The 13,529-nt window shown below is 40.3% G+C and overlaps 1 protein-coding gene across 2 annotated transcripts in view; it reads right to left on the bottom strand.

Moving 5' to 3' along the window:
• The window catches only part of LOC129767703 (homeobox protein araucan-like), a 216,534-nt gene that overhangs the window by 7,055 nt on the left and 195,950 nt on the right, over positions 1-13,529 (bottom strand). For both annotated transcript variants that reach the window (XM_055768861.1, XM_055768862.1), the window contains exons 5-6: positions 2,526-3,714; positions 2,177-2,448 (exon numbers count right to left, since the gene is read on the bottom strand). In XM_055768861.1, the coding sequence (XP_055624836.1) occupies positions 2,409-2,448; positions 2,526-3,714 (1,229 nt within the window). In that variant the 3' untranslated portion in view covers positions 2,177-2,408. The remainder of the gene's footprint in view (positions 1-2,176; positions 2,449-2,525; positions 3,715-13,529) is intronic.

Genomic DNA, 13,529 nt, shown 5'->3' on the forward strand with positions numbered 1-13,529 from the left:
CTTTTTTTAACTATTTGAAGTAAAACGCATTTTTAAACCCCCGCAAAATTTTAGTGCAATGTATAATTCTCAATGTATAATCGAATGCATTATTATGGGATAGACTTTTTACCATGTTCTTATTTGGTTTTTGAAGCTTGAAAATGGTTTTAGAAAAGCTCTGGGAGTTTGCCGTATTCTTTTAAAACATGGCATGAATATTTTACCGATTTCCCAAAATTTATATACGGTGATCCCAAGTCCTTTGGCTTTTTTCAACACACCTTTAATGGACAGATTTCGGTAGAAGAAGGGTTCCAAGTACACAAACACCGAACTAATATTCGCAGCAGAGCTTGAAAAACACTCAACAACACGCGATACCGTATCATCTGTATCATCTGCTGATGAAATGTGCGAATCCCTAAAGTCAGATTTCTTGAACACAAGGAGTAGTGTGGTATAATTCAGACGTCGGGAAAACTGCTCGCATAAATCACGCGCAGCCCACTGCTGTTGCTCGTACGAAAGTGTGGGGTTGTGTCGCACCCCTAGTTACCAATTCTATTTCCTCGCACTTACTATTTCTAGTCTCGTTGTGGGCGTTTTGAGCAACAATATCTCCGAAATCACTTGCAGCCCTTTTTTCCCGCGCTATTATAGTTAAACGCGGAGTGCAAATTCTGAATGGAATTTCGGTCGAACAGCCTCATTAGAAGATTATGGTGTGTTCTAGGCTATTTTCCAACCGGTTCCAGGGCGTCTTGTTACAGAACATCAATCCAGCTTGCCGTCCCTCGCTAGATGCAATCCGATGTGATCTATAATTTCATTCTGATTTATAGAGTTAGAAGTTCGGGAACAAATTCCTTGATCACGTTTTTCGAAACAAACAAAAAAAAATCTTCTCGAGTGGCCACACCGCTGCTGCTGCGGTTAATCAGCGTTCCTGCGTGGGTTTTATTTATTCATCCCACGAATAAAGTCAAAGAAAAATGGCTCAAGTCGCGATGGTGTCGTCTCTACTTTTTTGTTTTAACGGACAAACGGACGAGATCTCTCTCTCTGTACCCGAAATACAAGCCGACTAGTCGTCTGCGTGCGCGGCTTCATCGTCATTTAATGAGACAGTATCGCTCCGCGAAGATCCTCCGGGTTCTGGATACTGATACTGCCAGGTATCAGAAATTGTTTTCGGCCGGCCGGCCGACTAGAAAGAGTGACTGTTAATTCATTCATAAATATTTCGAACTAATGATGCTTATCGAGCGAGGGTTGTCCAGCAGTGTTGGGGACGAACGCCTGCGTGGATATCCGCCTCGCATCTCTCCGATGCCGGGAGGAGATGAGTATCGAAGGTGGAAATAAAACAAAACAAAAAAGTCGCATTTTCCGCGCACCTTTTGACAGAGTCTTTCCACGCCGACAAGATTAATGTTCGAGAATCGAACAATATCGTAAATCTCCACCGGTTGGTTGACTTTTTTTTTTGTTTTTGGTTCATTCTCTTCTGAGTTGAATAATATTAGTTTGACGGAGATGAAAATGTACCCAACGCATTATGGATCCAACAGAGACGGTCTGTCTGTTGGAAACTAGTCGAAATTAAATAAGATGTGTCACAATACCTTCAAACGGATTGCTATCAAATGCAACCTCAATGAGGGTAAATAACAAGTGTTTGGCAATAGACACGCTCCGAAAAACAAACAAATATCAGTCGACACGCGGGTATGAGATGGCAATGACTTTTTCACCCTTCGTATTGTTGTAGTGCGGTGCAAAAATAGGCATTGAATAAATGAAGAGGCACAGCATCCAGGCACATGAGTGGAAGGACACGCGCTCGCACAAGGGAGGAGATGACTTTCAAAGGCACGCACTAATCCCGGGCGAAAAGTTTCAAACATTAATTTTGTCACGTGGATGAGCGATGGCCTTATCTAAACATTTACATAAAGAAACGCGCCGGCGGCCGAGCAAGAGCGCATCGATATCCTACCCTACAGCTCTGTGTGCCGGGAGATTACGACGGGCCTTTGCTTCAGCCAAGCAGCATCATTTATCAAATCAGCATCGTGCCATAAGAGGCACAAGTGCGTAGGCTTTTTGTGAATGGAATGGAAGGTGGGATTTGGATGTGGGGCGGAATGAACTTTGACACGGCTAAAGAACTTGCTGAAATTCATGAAATTACCTTTCCAAACCGGGCTTCGAAACTACGACAAGAGCGCGGTGCGTTTATGTGTGCAGAAATCGGTAAACCTAAATTCATGTTATGTGTCTGTGTGTGTGTTTGTGGGGTGGTGCTATGTTGGTGGTAGTTATAACCAGCAAAAGATGTCATTCGGTGGTTGTCTCGCTAAATCTCATCCGCTAATTCGTCTTCTCAGTTCTAGAAATAGTTGCACGGTTGCTGCTGCTTCTGCTCAGACCGGTGAAACGAAGCCATTGGAGGCCTGTGGCGAACTAAAATGGACAAAAATTGATTGTTATTAAATTATTTATACCAGCGCAAGTGAGTGGCGAGCGTAAGATCTACTCACTTTTTGTAGAATGGTTTGAAGCCGTCTTGTTGATGAAGCATTTGCTGCGCATAGTCTTGTTGGGATTTTTGCGGTGAATTTGATTGCATCCGATAGTAGCTGTTTTGCTGCTGTCCTCCAGACTGATTGTTAGACTGACCCATCGATTCGGGGGATGATGCATAGCCATTCGACTGGTTTAGGCTGTTGTTGTTGTTGTTTGGGGTGAGGTTATTATTGTTGTTCATATTGCTATTGGCGCTGTTTGTTCCGTTATAGCAGGTACCGGTCGTAGGGGTTGCTGAGGCTGTAAGAAGGTTCCCCGCCACGCTGGGCAGTTTCATATTCGGTGGGGTTTGAGGCGGGGTGTCGGTCTGGACCTCTGGAAACCCCATCGATTGGGAATTGTTGTTGGCCGTAGCTTGCTGGGATTGCTGCAGAAGTTGTTGCTGTTGTTGGTGCATCCCTTGCTGTGGATGCTGCTGCTGTTGCTGTTGCTGCAAAGTGGGGGTTGTAGCACCCGTCACTTGACCCGTATTCGTATTGCTGTTGGTATTGCTGCTGGTGTTGCTGCTGCTGTTGCTGTTGTGGGTAGTATTGTAGTGTTGAGCTCCTGTTAGAAACCCCCCATAGCGGGAATAGGGGGTATTCGCGAAACTGTTCATCATACCACTGCCCATAGTCCCCATACCTTGGTTGTGAGTTGTATTTGCCATACTCATACTCATAGGGGAACTTCCTTCGGCCATCATCATCCCACTGCTCGGATGTTGTTGATGTTGTTGCTGCTGCTGCTGGAGGTGCTGTTGCTGTAGATGATGCTGTTGCTGCTGATGCTGCTGCTGCTGTTGCTGCTGCTGATGATGATGGTGCTGTCCGGGGTGATAGCCTCCGGTCATCCAAGAGCTGTGTAATGCCTGTGGTGGTGGGGTTTTGCAAGCGGCTGTGTCTGCTAGACTCCAAATTTTCGGCTTTGAGGCTGGAATCGGCACTCCACAGTCGCTGCCCGTTTGGTTTTTTGGATGGTCTAATTCTGATTTGAGTCCTGAATGGTGGTGGTGTCCCCCGAGCATCGAATGGTGGTAGTACGGATGGTGCTGCCCCAGATGTCCCGGATGCCCCATTAAGTTTTCCGGCTTCCGTTCATCGTCGGTGAGATCGTCATCGTCATCGTCTTTGTCGTGCTCGGCTTTCACATGATGATGTATATCTAAAAACAAAAAACTATTATTAGTTGGTTTGATATAAATCACAATCAAAATCATCAAAATAATATCATAACAAGCCGCGAGAAATAGGTGACGTATGTTTTTCATCATCTATATAAATAAAAATGGAAGGTCAAATGTGTTGGTAAGCGCATAACCCGAGGAAAGAATGGTCCGATGTGAGCCGTCTTTATTTTGTTCACTTCCTATTATAGAAGCTACAATGTTTATTTGCCTCAGCCTTGAAAAAGACTTGAAGAACAATCAACGAATAGTCCGGGGAATAAACACACGAACGGTCGCTTAGTATGAAAACGTCAATTTGGGCGGGACGAAGTTCGCCAGGTCAGCTAGTTACGAATAAATACAGAATAAATACATTTTCACATTTTCATTCTTCTGTGAAACATTTCAGTTGAATTGAAGACTATTTTTCGAGAAATGTGGAAGGAGTTTTTTTCACTGCCATTGAACCTGTTCCAAGGGGCTTAGAATGCTTATCAGACTCCCAAGTTATATGGAAGACAATTTTTGAAGGAATTTCGAAAGAAATGTTTTTTGGAGTGTGAAGTTGTCATTGAGCCTGATTCAACGGTTTTAGAAATTCTCTAGCATCTCCAGATATGTTCAAGAAAAGTTTTTGTTTTATTTCTTTCAATAATATTTTCATGCATAATATTACATTACTATCATTATTTTTATTATTTCATTTAATTGTTATAGTTGGGTGTTTAAAAGGTTCTCAATTCTGTTATTATAAAATTATTCTTTTTAAATGGAGGGAAATGCACCTTCCGGTACAGAAATGAGGGTCTTAGACACTCCTTCCGATGGTTTTTCGATGGTTTCCTTCAGGAAAAAGGAAAAATAAAACAATCGCGGTCTAACTCTACAAATGTGTCAAACAGTGGCTCTGTACTCCTCTCTTCAGCACAATATCTGCCTAATTTATCTCAACTTCTACGTATTAGGTAATATCAGGACGCCCAGGAATCATCGAAAAATCGTTGGGTGATATTCTTGAACCTTCAAGAGGAACCCAAGTTTGTAAAGTACTCAAGTGCCTTAGAAATGACGAATGTCAATCATTCATTTTCCATAATGCGAATATCCCTTATATAAAAGTTTTGGAGATGTGTTTCCTGAACTCTGTGTCAATGTGTCGATTGTGTGTTTTATCGAAGGTACAGCGCTACCAAATTATGCGCCTATAGATAAACGTCATCTGTCAGTTTGGTTATTATTTATTTATTTCTCTATTAATTCTCTAATCTCTAACTGTAAGTTGTCACATTGAAAATGGTAAAAAAGGCAAAATTGTACAAAACGCACTAAAACTACCGTTCTGAATCATATTTCGGACGCTTAACCCATTGAGGACCGCACGTTTTGGGGCAAACTTGTACGCTTCATTTGTTGGGATTCCACGAATGAGATCGTTTCCTTCGGCGTGGATGAGACGAAGGCGAGCCATCGGTAGGCCTTGTTAGATTCTTGGCAGACCAAGGAGACTTAACCATCAAGTGTAGAAAACACGGTTTAATTCGTGATTATTCCGTAATGGACGGAATGCGAAACACTAGAAAACTCATGAGCGGTCCGCAATGTGTTAAGGCATATGATGCAGAAAACAAATCTAAAGTTTATGCACAGGTATTTTTCGGTTGATATTTTTAATAAATTAGTTTAATATGCTTTTAAGCTTTCTAATTTGGTATCTATATGAAAACATGAGAAAATCATCGAATAAAATTCTTTTTAAATGAAGCGAATAAGAATCAACACTATTTATAAAAAAACAAATTTCGGACAGATTGAATTCAAATTTCGGACACTCTGTTTGGTTAAATTGTGATAGAACTTTAACCAATTGTTTTTTAATTGGCTTGAAATAATGTTCAACAATCTCTTTTATGATTTTTTTAATTTTCCCCAAAATGCTTGTCGTTTATTGATGTTTCTTTGTAGCTTCATGGTTTCAAATGCCGTAAGGCTTATATTGCTTCAATGATAATTATATATTTGAATTCAGGTTATTTGTTGTTCAAAGAAATAAAATAATTGAAGGCTTCAGAGCATAAATCTTGATTCTTTATTTTTGTTACATAGTTACATCTATTTTGTCATTATTCTTTTGTACCTATTTATCTTTCTTAATTCTTGAATTTGCAGCTTTTTTGTCTTTTTCAGTTCTTCAAAGTTTTTCTTTCTGCACCATCCGTTCTTCCTGCTTTTTCAGCTTAGCTAATGTTTGGATTTCTTTTTCTTCCTGTTTCGATTCAGTTTCTCTTTTCTTTACCTCAAGTTTATTGGCGCTTCGTCATTTCAATGAACTTCTTCGCAGGTTTCAAGGTTTCTTCTGTTAGAAGTTCATCCAGTTGCACATTGTCCACTGAAACATGGGAGAAATTTAAATATTGATGAAGGGGAAAATTCTACGTGCTCACGTTAAGCAAACGTCAAACACAAACGATAATGAGTAGTGTTGTAAGATTTCTGCCGATTATGTTAGAATTCAAATGTACTTCTCATGTGAAATGATAGTGAAACCAAGGGATTACTCTAAAGAAGCAAGTGTGATATTAATTTGATAGTTATATCATCAGTGCATTAAGCATTTCAAGATATTAGAACAAAGTGTCCGAAACATGATTCAGAACGGTATCAGTAATGGCAGCCAAGAGAAAGATAATATCAACAACATAAAAAAAATCGAGGGGTTGTATCCGGGTTTATCATTCCGGATATTATTTGCGAATACATCGAAATTTCATAAATAACTCATTAGTAAAAAGTTCCGGGGACCCTGAAAAGATTTGATGGATTGCGTGGTTTTGTAGAATCATTTCGAGAAGCAACGATTCTTTCTTACCTTTGCGAAAACAATGCACAAATTGGTCATATGTCGCAATTTGTTTCTTTATATCAATGCACGCATTGCACTGAGTGTTTAACGAGAGGCATCTTCCGTGCATCGCCATTCAACAAGCATCAAACACGCGTCTAACAGATGCACATAGTTGATGCGATGAAAATGAAACATCGGCACACAGAGTTGCGGTTGTTTCGGGCACAGAAAGATTCTGAGAATTTCCCTCAGAGGAGATGCAATACTTAAACGCTAGCGACAGCTTAGTTACTATGCAAGGGTGGAGTTTACTTCGCAAATATTCTCTTTTCGTTATCCTCCTTCGTTGTTTCTATTCTAGCGGCTGCATAAGTTGCCCGTTATTGACAGCTCCGTTCGGGAAAGCACACAAATGGACAGAACAAATGTATGGGGAAATGGGCATGCTTCCAATTTTCATTAATTTAAACCATATACAGGGGATTATGGGATTGGAATGTATAGCATATTATATACATATTATATATATTATTTGATAAAAACTTGAAAAGTTTTATGATTTGGAACCCTTAATGTAAGACGTAGTCCTACGTCAAAATAAAAAAAAAGTTTGCATAGCATTGCAGGAAGCGTCTTTTTCCGGTATTCACTGTTGATCCAATAATCCTCGTTGAATGCGAAAACGAAAAGCTTCAGCAAATAGGTTATAGGTCGAAGTATCCCTAAAATTCATTGAATCGGACTGACATAAAGCGAATTGGGTCATGCAAGCTGTAGTTTGCGAAACGGGGTCCAAGATGGAAAAACCTCTTGAACGAAGTACTCTCTCAGGTGCATACATATTTAGCTCCGAAAGAATATCAGGACCATCTATTTCGTCCAGTGACACTTTAGCTGCAAACATTGCCTGGCTAACCTTCCTTCTAGAACCAAGCGTTTCCAGTCCTAGCAGCTGGAAACGGGTCAACGGGTTAAAGTCAAAATACATTAGACATACAGGTGTGCTAGATTTTTTGTGCCATACACAAAATCGCTCACGCAAAAAAATACGATGTTTTATTCAGAATTTTCTTATTTTTGTTAATTGAAACACGTTTTTCCGTCTGTGTTGTAAAATTGGATTCGGTGAACTGAAAAATAAAATCTCAAAAAATATGCAATCGATTTTTCATTCATTTTAAATTGATAGGAGATGAACACAACGAAATTAAGACAGTTCAAAGCTGGCCATCCGTAATCTTATGATGATGAGCTATACGTACGAACCGAGCCTTTGTTTTTAATATAATAACAAACTTTAATTCTCACAAACAAAACCCCTTTTTTAAAGGTGAATCTGAGTGTCACCGGAACAAATTAAATAAGACCAAAACGGCGCCAAATTAGTGATTGAATCATATATTTCTTGGCGACTCCTCAATTTTCGCTCCTCCGCAAGTATTTGGCCGCCCATGGTATATAGGCAAGGATATTTAATTAATTGATTAAATCGGTCCGATTTTAATTAGTGATGAGTTTCAAATTGAGATGGGACATTCATCCGAAGGGGTAAAAGATGAAGTGGTTCGATGTCCTCGATTTCCTCGGTTCGCAGGGAACCGTATATTCCGAAGGAAGCAGCTGCTAATAGCGAGACTAATCCCTCGAAGGTTCTGAATGAAGCGGTAGAATGAGGACCTGCCTGTCACAAATGTCAATCCCTCCGCGTTGACTGGCTCACTCCGGGGCTTGATGGAAAACCTAACAAATTGAAAGCGAAAACTATACCTCCCCTGAGGTGTCAAAACGTTTCACTCATTCTGGCACTTCGTCTCCTCCGGAAAAGGAACAAAAAAGGAGAAAGGGCAAAATTAAAATCTTTTGACGGGGCCTAAATAGCACGGAAAATGGACCATTCCGTTGAAATTAAACCATTAGGCAACGTATAAATATATATATATATAAATTTGATAATAGACAGAGGGAATCTGAGAACCCGAGAGGAGGGAATTAGGATATCTATATCATCTGTTCGTTTTTCCATTTCAATTGCGATTGCGTCTTTTTGGTGGTGTCCAAAGTGGCAAAACCATTTTTCCCCGAACCTCGTCGTATTTTAACGAGGGGTGAGAATTCGAAAAATACTGCCAGCAGGGTGGTTGTTTTGCAGTCGAAATACTTGACTGACTCTTCTGGCTGGAGACTAGTTTGGCAAGGGGACGCGCGGGATGCCGTAAATGCACAGATTCCCTGCGGGCTTATGAAAGCCTCTTTATCAGCTTCACAGCTTCGGCTGTGGAGAGCTGTTTGCGCCGAGGCCTATGAATGTCTAAATAACAAGTGGCATTTTCACTTAACTTAATCGGATAATGGATATATTATCACGCACAGTCATCAAGATTCGAGTTTTCCTTCGTCGCCGCCGCCGCCTCCGCCACCGATAGAAAAGGGAAGGAAATTGCAAACAACCAGGGGGAAATCTTCCCTTCGCTGTTGTTATGAGCGGCTTCCGACGCCTTTTGTTCCTGCTGTTGGGCGTTAATTGAATCATAGGATGTATATTGGTGCTCATATGGCGCGAGGAATTGATTTGAATATGTTCCTTCTGATCGGAGATGGCGCTCCACTGAAGAGAGATCAATTGAAGGCTTGTGAGCACAAGATTCCTCGGTGTTCCAATGTATCAAATTAGGAATTATTGGTTTGTTCATTAGCAAGAATTATGCTCTGATTGAACAAGTTATTTCATTTATTTTAAAAACTTTTTTGTGCAATAAAAGTTATTCAAAGGATAAATATTCCTAAAATATTGCACTTCTCGTCGGTCTCATCAATTATTCCAATCCCTGGCTGGATAAACCAATCTACCTAATTCGCACTTTTGCTAACCCCTAATTTAAAATGATACCCACAACCCTTGCGCATTAGTGACCGCCGCATCCAGACAGGCCAATCGAGTTTCGAAGGGATTCCCCATATTAAACAACACGAAATGAGCAATTTCTGTTTCGGGTTTTCGGCCGGCGGGTAGGAGAACCAAAAAATTCAAAAACGCAATACGGCTACGATCGAGGGTGGAAAATGCTATGTTTTCAATTGAATGAAAATCACATAATATCACTTATTAAGACTCAATTCATTTTCTCACCCTCCCCTTTCCTGGCTGGCAAACGCTCGCTGCCGGCCGGAAAGGGGCCAATTCTCGGGGTTGGAAAGCATAAGGAAAGGGATACCGAAACCACTTTGGCTGTGGCAGTTTTCCCGCTGTTGCTACTCGTTGTTCTCTAGTTGAGGCCAGCGTTGAAGCATAACGAGGCCATTTCACGTGCTGTTCCCTTCTGAACCTGCCGAGGGTGCTACACGGAGCATAAACAGCAGACGCGAGGGTGAGCCCTGTGCTCTGTGTGGTTCTCAATTTCAAAGCCAGGGAAAGCGAGAATTCATACAGAGAGAGGTTCAGTGTTGGGAGGCTGCGTGTGTTTACTGTTATTAGATTTAATTTACCATATCAAATTGTTGAAATAAGTTTATTCAGGGTCGATGATTTTTATTGGATTTAATGGAAGCATATTTTCGCTCGGGTGTCTAAATTTGATTACACGAGTATTTGCCGCGAAATGGCCGTAAACTTTGATTCAGAGGCATAACGTTATTTGTCACAGATTTTTTTTTGGTTGATCGATAACATTGATAAGAACATCAAAGTTATACACTCCCAAAGTAAGTTTAGGCCGCCATAGACTGAACCACATTTCATGAGTATGTGCTCGTACCGAGATCACATTGCACCTAAGCTGCTGGCCATGCACGGTTCTCATATCAAGGATGCTGTTGCTGCTTCTCGTGTCGAAGGGACCGGAAATTTTCGGAGCGTCTGAGCGTAAATTTAGCAACCAGAGCAAATTTAATTTAGTCCTCATCTACATAGCGCACACACAAACACGACCTCGATGGAACGTCTCAGATTCTTACTCATAACATCTGCAGCAACAGCGTATATATCATGAGACAAGAGTATTTATAACGATGCTGTCAGTGTCTACTACGATCCCCGAAGTCCCCACCCATCTCATGGGCGGTTTATATCGCCCATAATGATTTGTGATTCTTCTTCCGTGGCTACTTAGACTTGAGCGATTTCGCACAGATACATACATCGGTATGTAATAGTCACGAAACGCCGAAGTAGGCTCTATCCTCGATGTTGTACAATGTATTTACAGAGGATATAATATCTAATCCCTACTTGTAGAAACCACACATGTGTGAAACAGGTCTTAGGGACACACTTGTTTACGATGGGACAGTCATTCTTCTCAACATGTCAAAAGGAGTTGGAAAATGATACAGAATCATAGCCACACATCCATAAATTTCCTCAACCCGAACGTCACTTCCACTCTGGTCCATCTTTTTTTTACGTGTTTACACAAAATCAGAACTCGATTGCCTAGCTCTGTCTGTGATTGTCGTCTGCGTCGTTTCCAACACATGTAAAGAGATCCGAATCAATTTTCTTCCCTGATGTGACGAACGAGGGGCATTTATTCCGATATCGACAGCAAAACGTACGTTTGCAATATTGATAAAGCATGCATAGCACTGCAAATCAAACCAGACAGGGATCAATCCATCAAATCAATTGGGAAAATGAAATAACGCAAAGCGAACGCGACTGCAGTAGCGACCAGCAGCAGCAGTGCAATGCAGTGTTCAGTAAATCAATGCGAGACAACGGTTTTTTTTTTGCTCCTGTAGTTATTTCGCTGCCAACCTGTGCGGTAAAAACGGCCTTCGATGAAAGCCACTTCGGAATTGGAATATTTCCCGCGCGTCCGCTCGTCGATTCCTGCGCGCACTCACTCACATACCAAATACGGAAAGCGGAAAGGGTTAATGTGCGGCCTAACCACGTGGCTTTGTAGCTGATGTGCCAAAGAGTGGCGCTAATGGAGACGGATGGATGGATGGATGGATGAATGATTTGGCCTAAGGTATACAGCACCAGAAGAGAAGAGAAGCAGTTAAGCAAAGAATGGTGCATACACGCGAGAAAAGGAAAATGAATCCATTAAATTCAGCTGACAATCGCTTCCCGCCACGGACTGACTGACAAATCGGTTTTCCATATCGATCGATCTTCTGTTTAGGGGGGGTTTGGAGTGGGTAGAAGCACTTTGAATGGGTGTTTTTTTTGTTCGGTGAGAGGAGAATTCGAAGATGCATTTTCGTGAAGTGAATAAAAAGTAGGCTTTCAGGCTCGATGGAAAAGAAATTGTGAAGATTGTAGCTCATTACGTTTTTGGTGAATAATACTGAATTTATTTTAAAATGGTTCAGCAACATAACATTTCCCTATTCTCCGGGAGTAGAACAATACAAATTTTCTTTCTCAAACAGGCATAAAAACCCTATTATCATTTTGAAAAATGTTCCAATATAGATAATGAAAAAAATCACAATAACACGCAAGCTAAAAGTAATATTTTTCTTTTGGCTTGTTGTCCCTTTTTATGTGGAATGAATAAACGATATTTGTTGTTTAGGCTGGAATTATTATGTTATTTAAACGGAGAGAATTTTTAAAGGATACCAATAATCGGATGGAGTATGGTTTGGAAAGCACGGAGGATGAGGAAGAACGTCCTAATCAAACTGTAAAAAAATTGCCCTACAGCCAACGCAACATGCGGTCTTACGTTGTCGTGATGGGAAACAACATTGGGTCGCTAATTCTGGCCGTTTTCTGCTATGGTGGCTTCAATTGCTCCAGTCGATTGCAATATTTGTTAGCATTGATCAAATCACCTTTAGAAAGGATCCTGTAGCACCTTTCCTACGCCTTTCCAATCCTACCAAATTCACAAAAGAACCTTTTTCATAACTGATGGTATCAAACGATTGTATGTTAATTCTAAAAATAATATTGAAAATAATGACCAAAAAACATATTTTTAATAATAAAAATACGGTAAAAATTGATAAAAAGACGGGACAATGAAAAATTGCCGAAAAAACGGTACTGTCCCGTTCATAATGGTACGTTTGGTCAGCCTATATAGATCTCTATCACTCATTCCAACCTGACTGGCAAGATACACGTGGAAAATGAAGACGTTCAACGAAAGTAATAGACCTATGAAATAAGTTTCTTTGCATAGCGCCCTTCTTAACAAGAAAGTCTGCTCTCTCATTTCCTGGTATCGAACAATGAGAAAGAATCCATACAAAATTGATATTAAATGAAATATTTATAAAAGCACTTAAAAGCCGTTGAATTTCAGACACAAAATACGACCCATATCAAGTGCTCAATGAATGGAGTACCTCTAAAGAGCTGATACTATCAGAAAAATGTAAAAACTATCAAAAAAATTATCAGAAAAATGTAAGAAATGATCATCAATAGCGTTGTCATGAATTAAACCAGCTAAAAAATTATACTCATCCAACGGAGGTATTTCATGAACTAATGCCAATGATTCTGAAATAATTGAAGAATATCTCCTCCAATCCATGTATCTAGATAAATCATGCTGAATATTTGTTGTTTCAGACGATTTAGAATTATTTGAAATTGGGAATAGTGATTGGCAAATGGTCATTCCCATGTGGATCTTGGATGACTTTCCAATTTGAAGAGAAAGAGAATGAACAAAGGGACTAATCTAAGCAACTATTCCTGTATTGAAACTTGCCATGTTGAAGACCTCGCAAATATCATAAAACAAATTGACACTTTGATCAACAAAAGACTCACCCCATCCAATTTCATGAGAGTTGAAATCTCCCAAAATAACGTTGGACTGCGGTAATAATTCAATTATATTCACAAGATTTCTATAATTAATCATTGTTTTTGGTGCAATATACATTGAGGCAATGTACAAATCACTATCCTACATACATGCCTGAGGCGCAACAATTTCAATTCTTGTGACTAAAGGAAGAGGAATCCTATGAATTGGGTAGCATTTTCTTATACCGGTG

Source organism: Toxorhynchites rutilus, chromosome 2 (genome assembly GCF_029784135.1).
Source record: "Toxorhynchites rutilus septentrionalis strain SRP chromosome 2, ASM2978413v1, whole genome shotgun sequence".
In the NCBI taxonomy this organism is placed as follows: domain Eukaryota; kingdom Metazoa; phylum Arthropoda; class Insecta; order Diptera; family Culicidae; genus Toxorhynchites; species Toxorhynchites rutilus.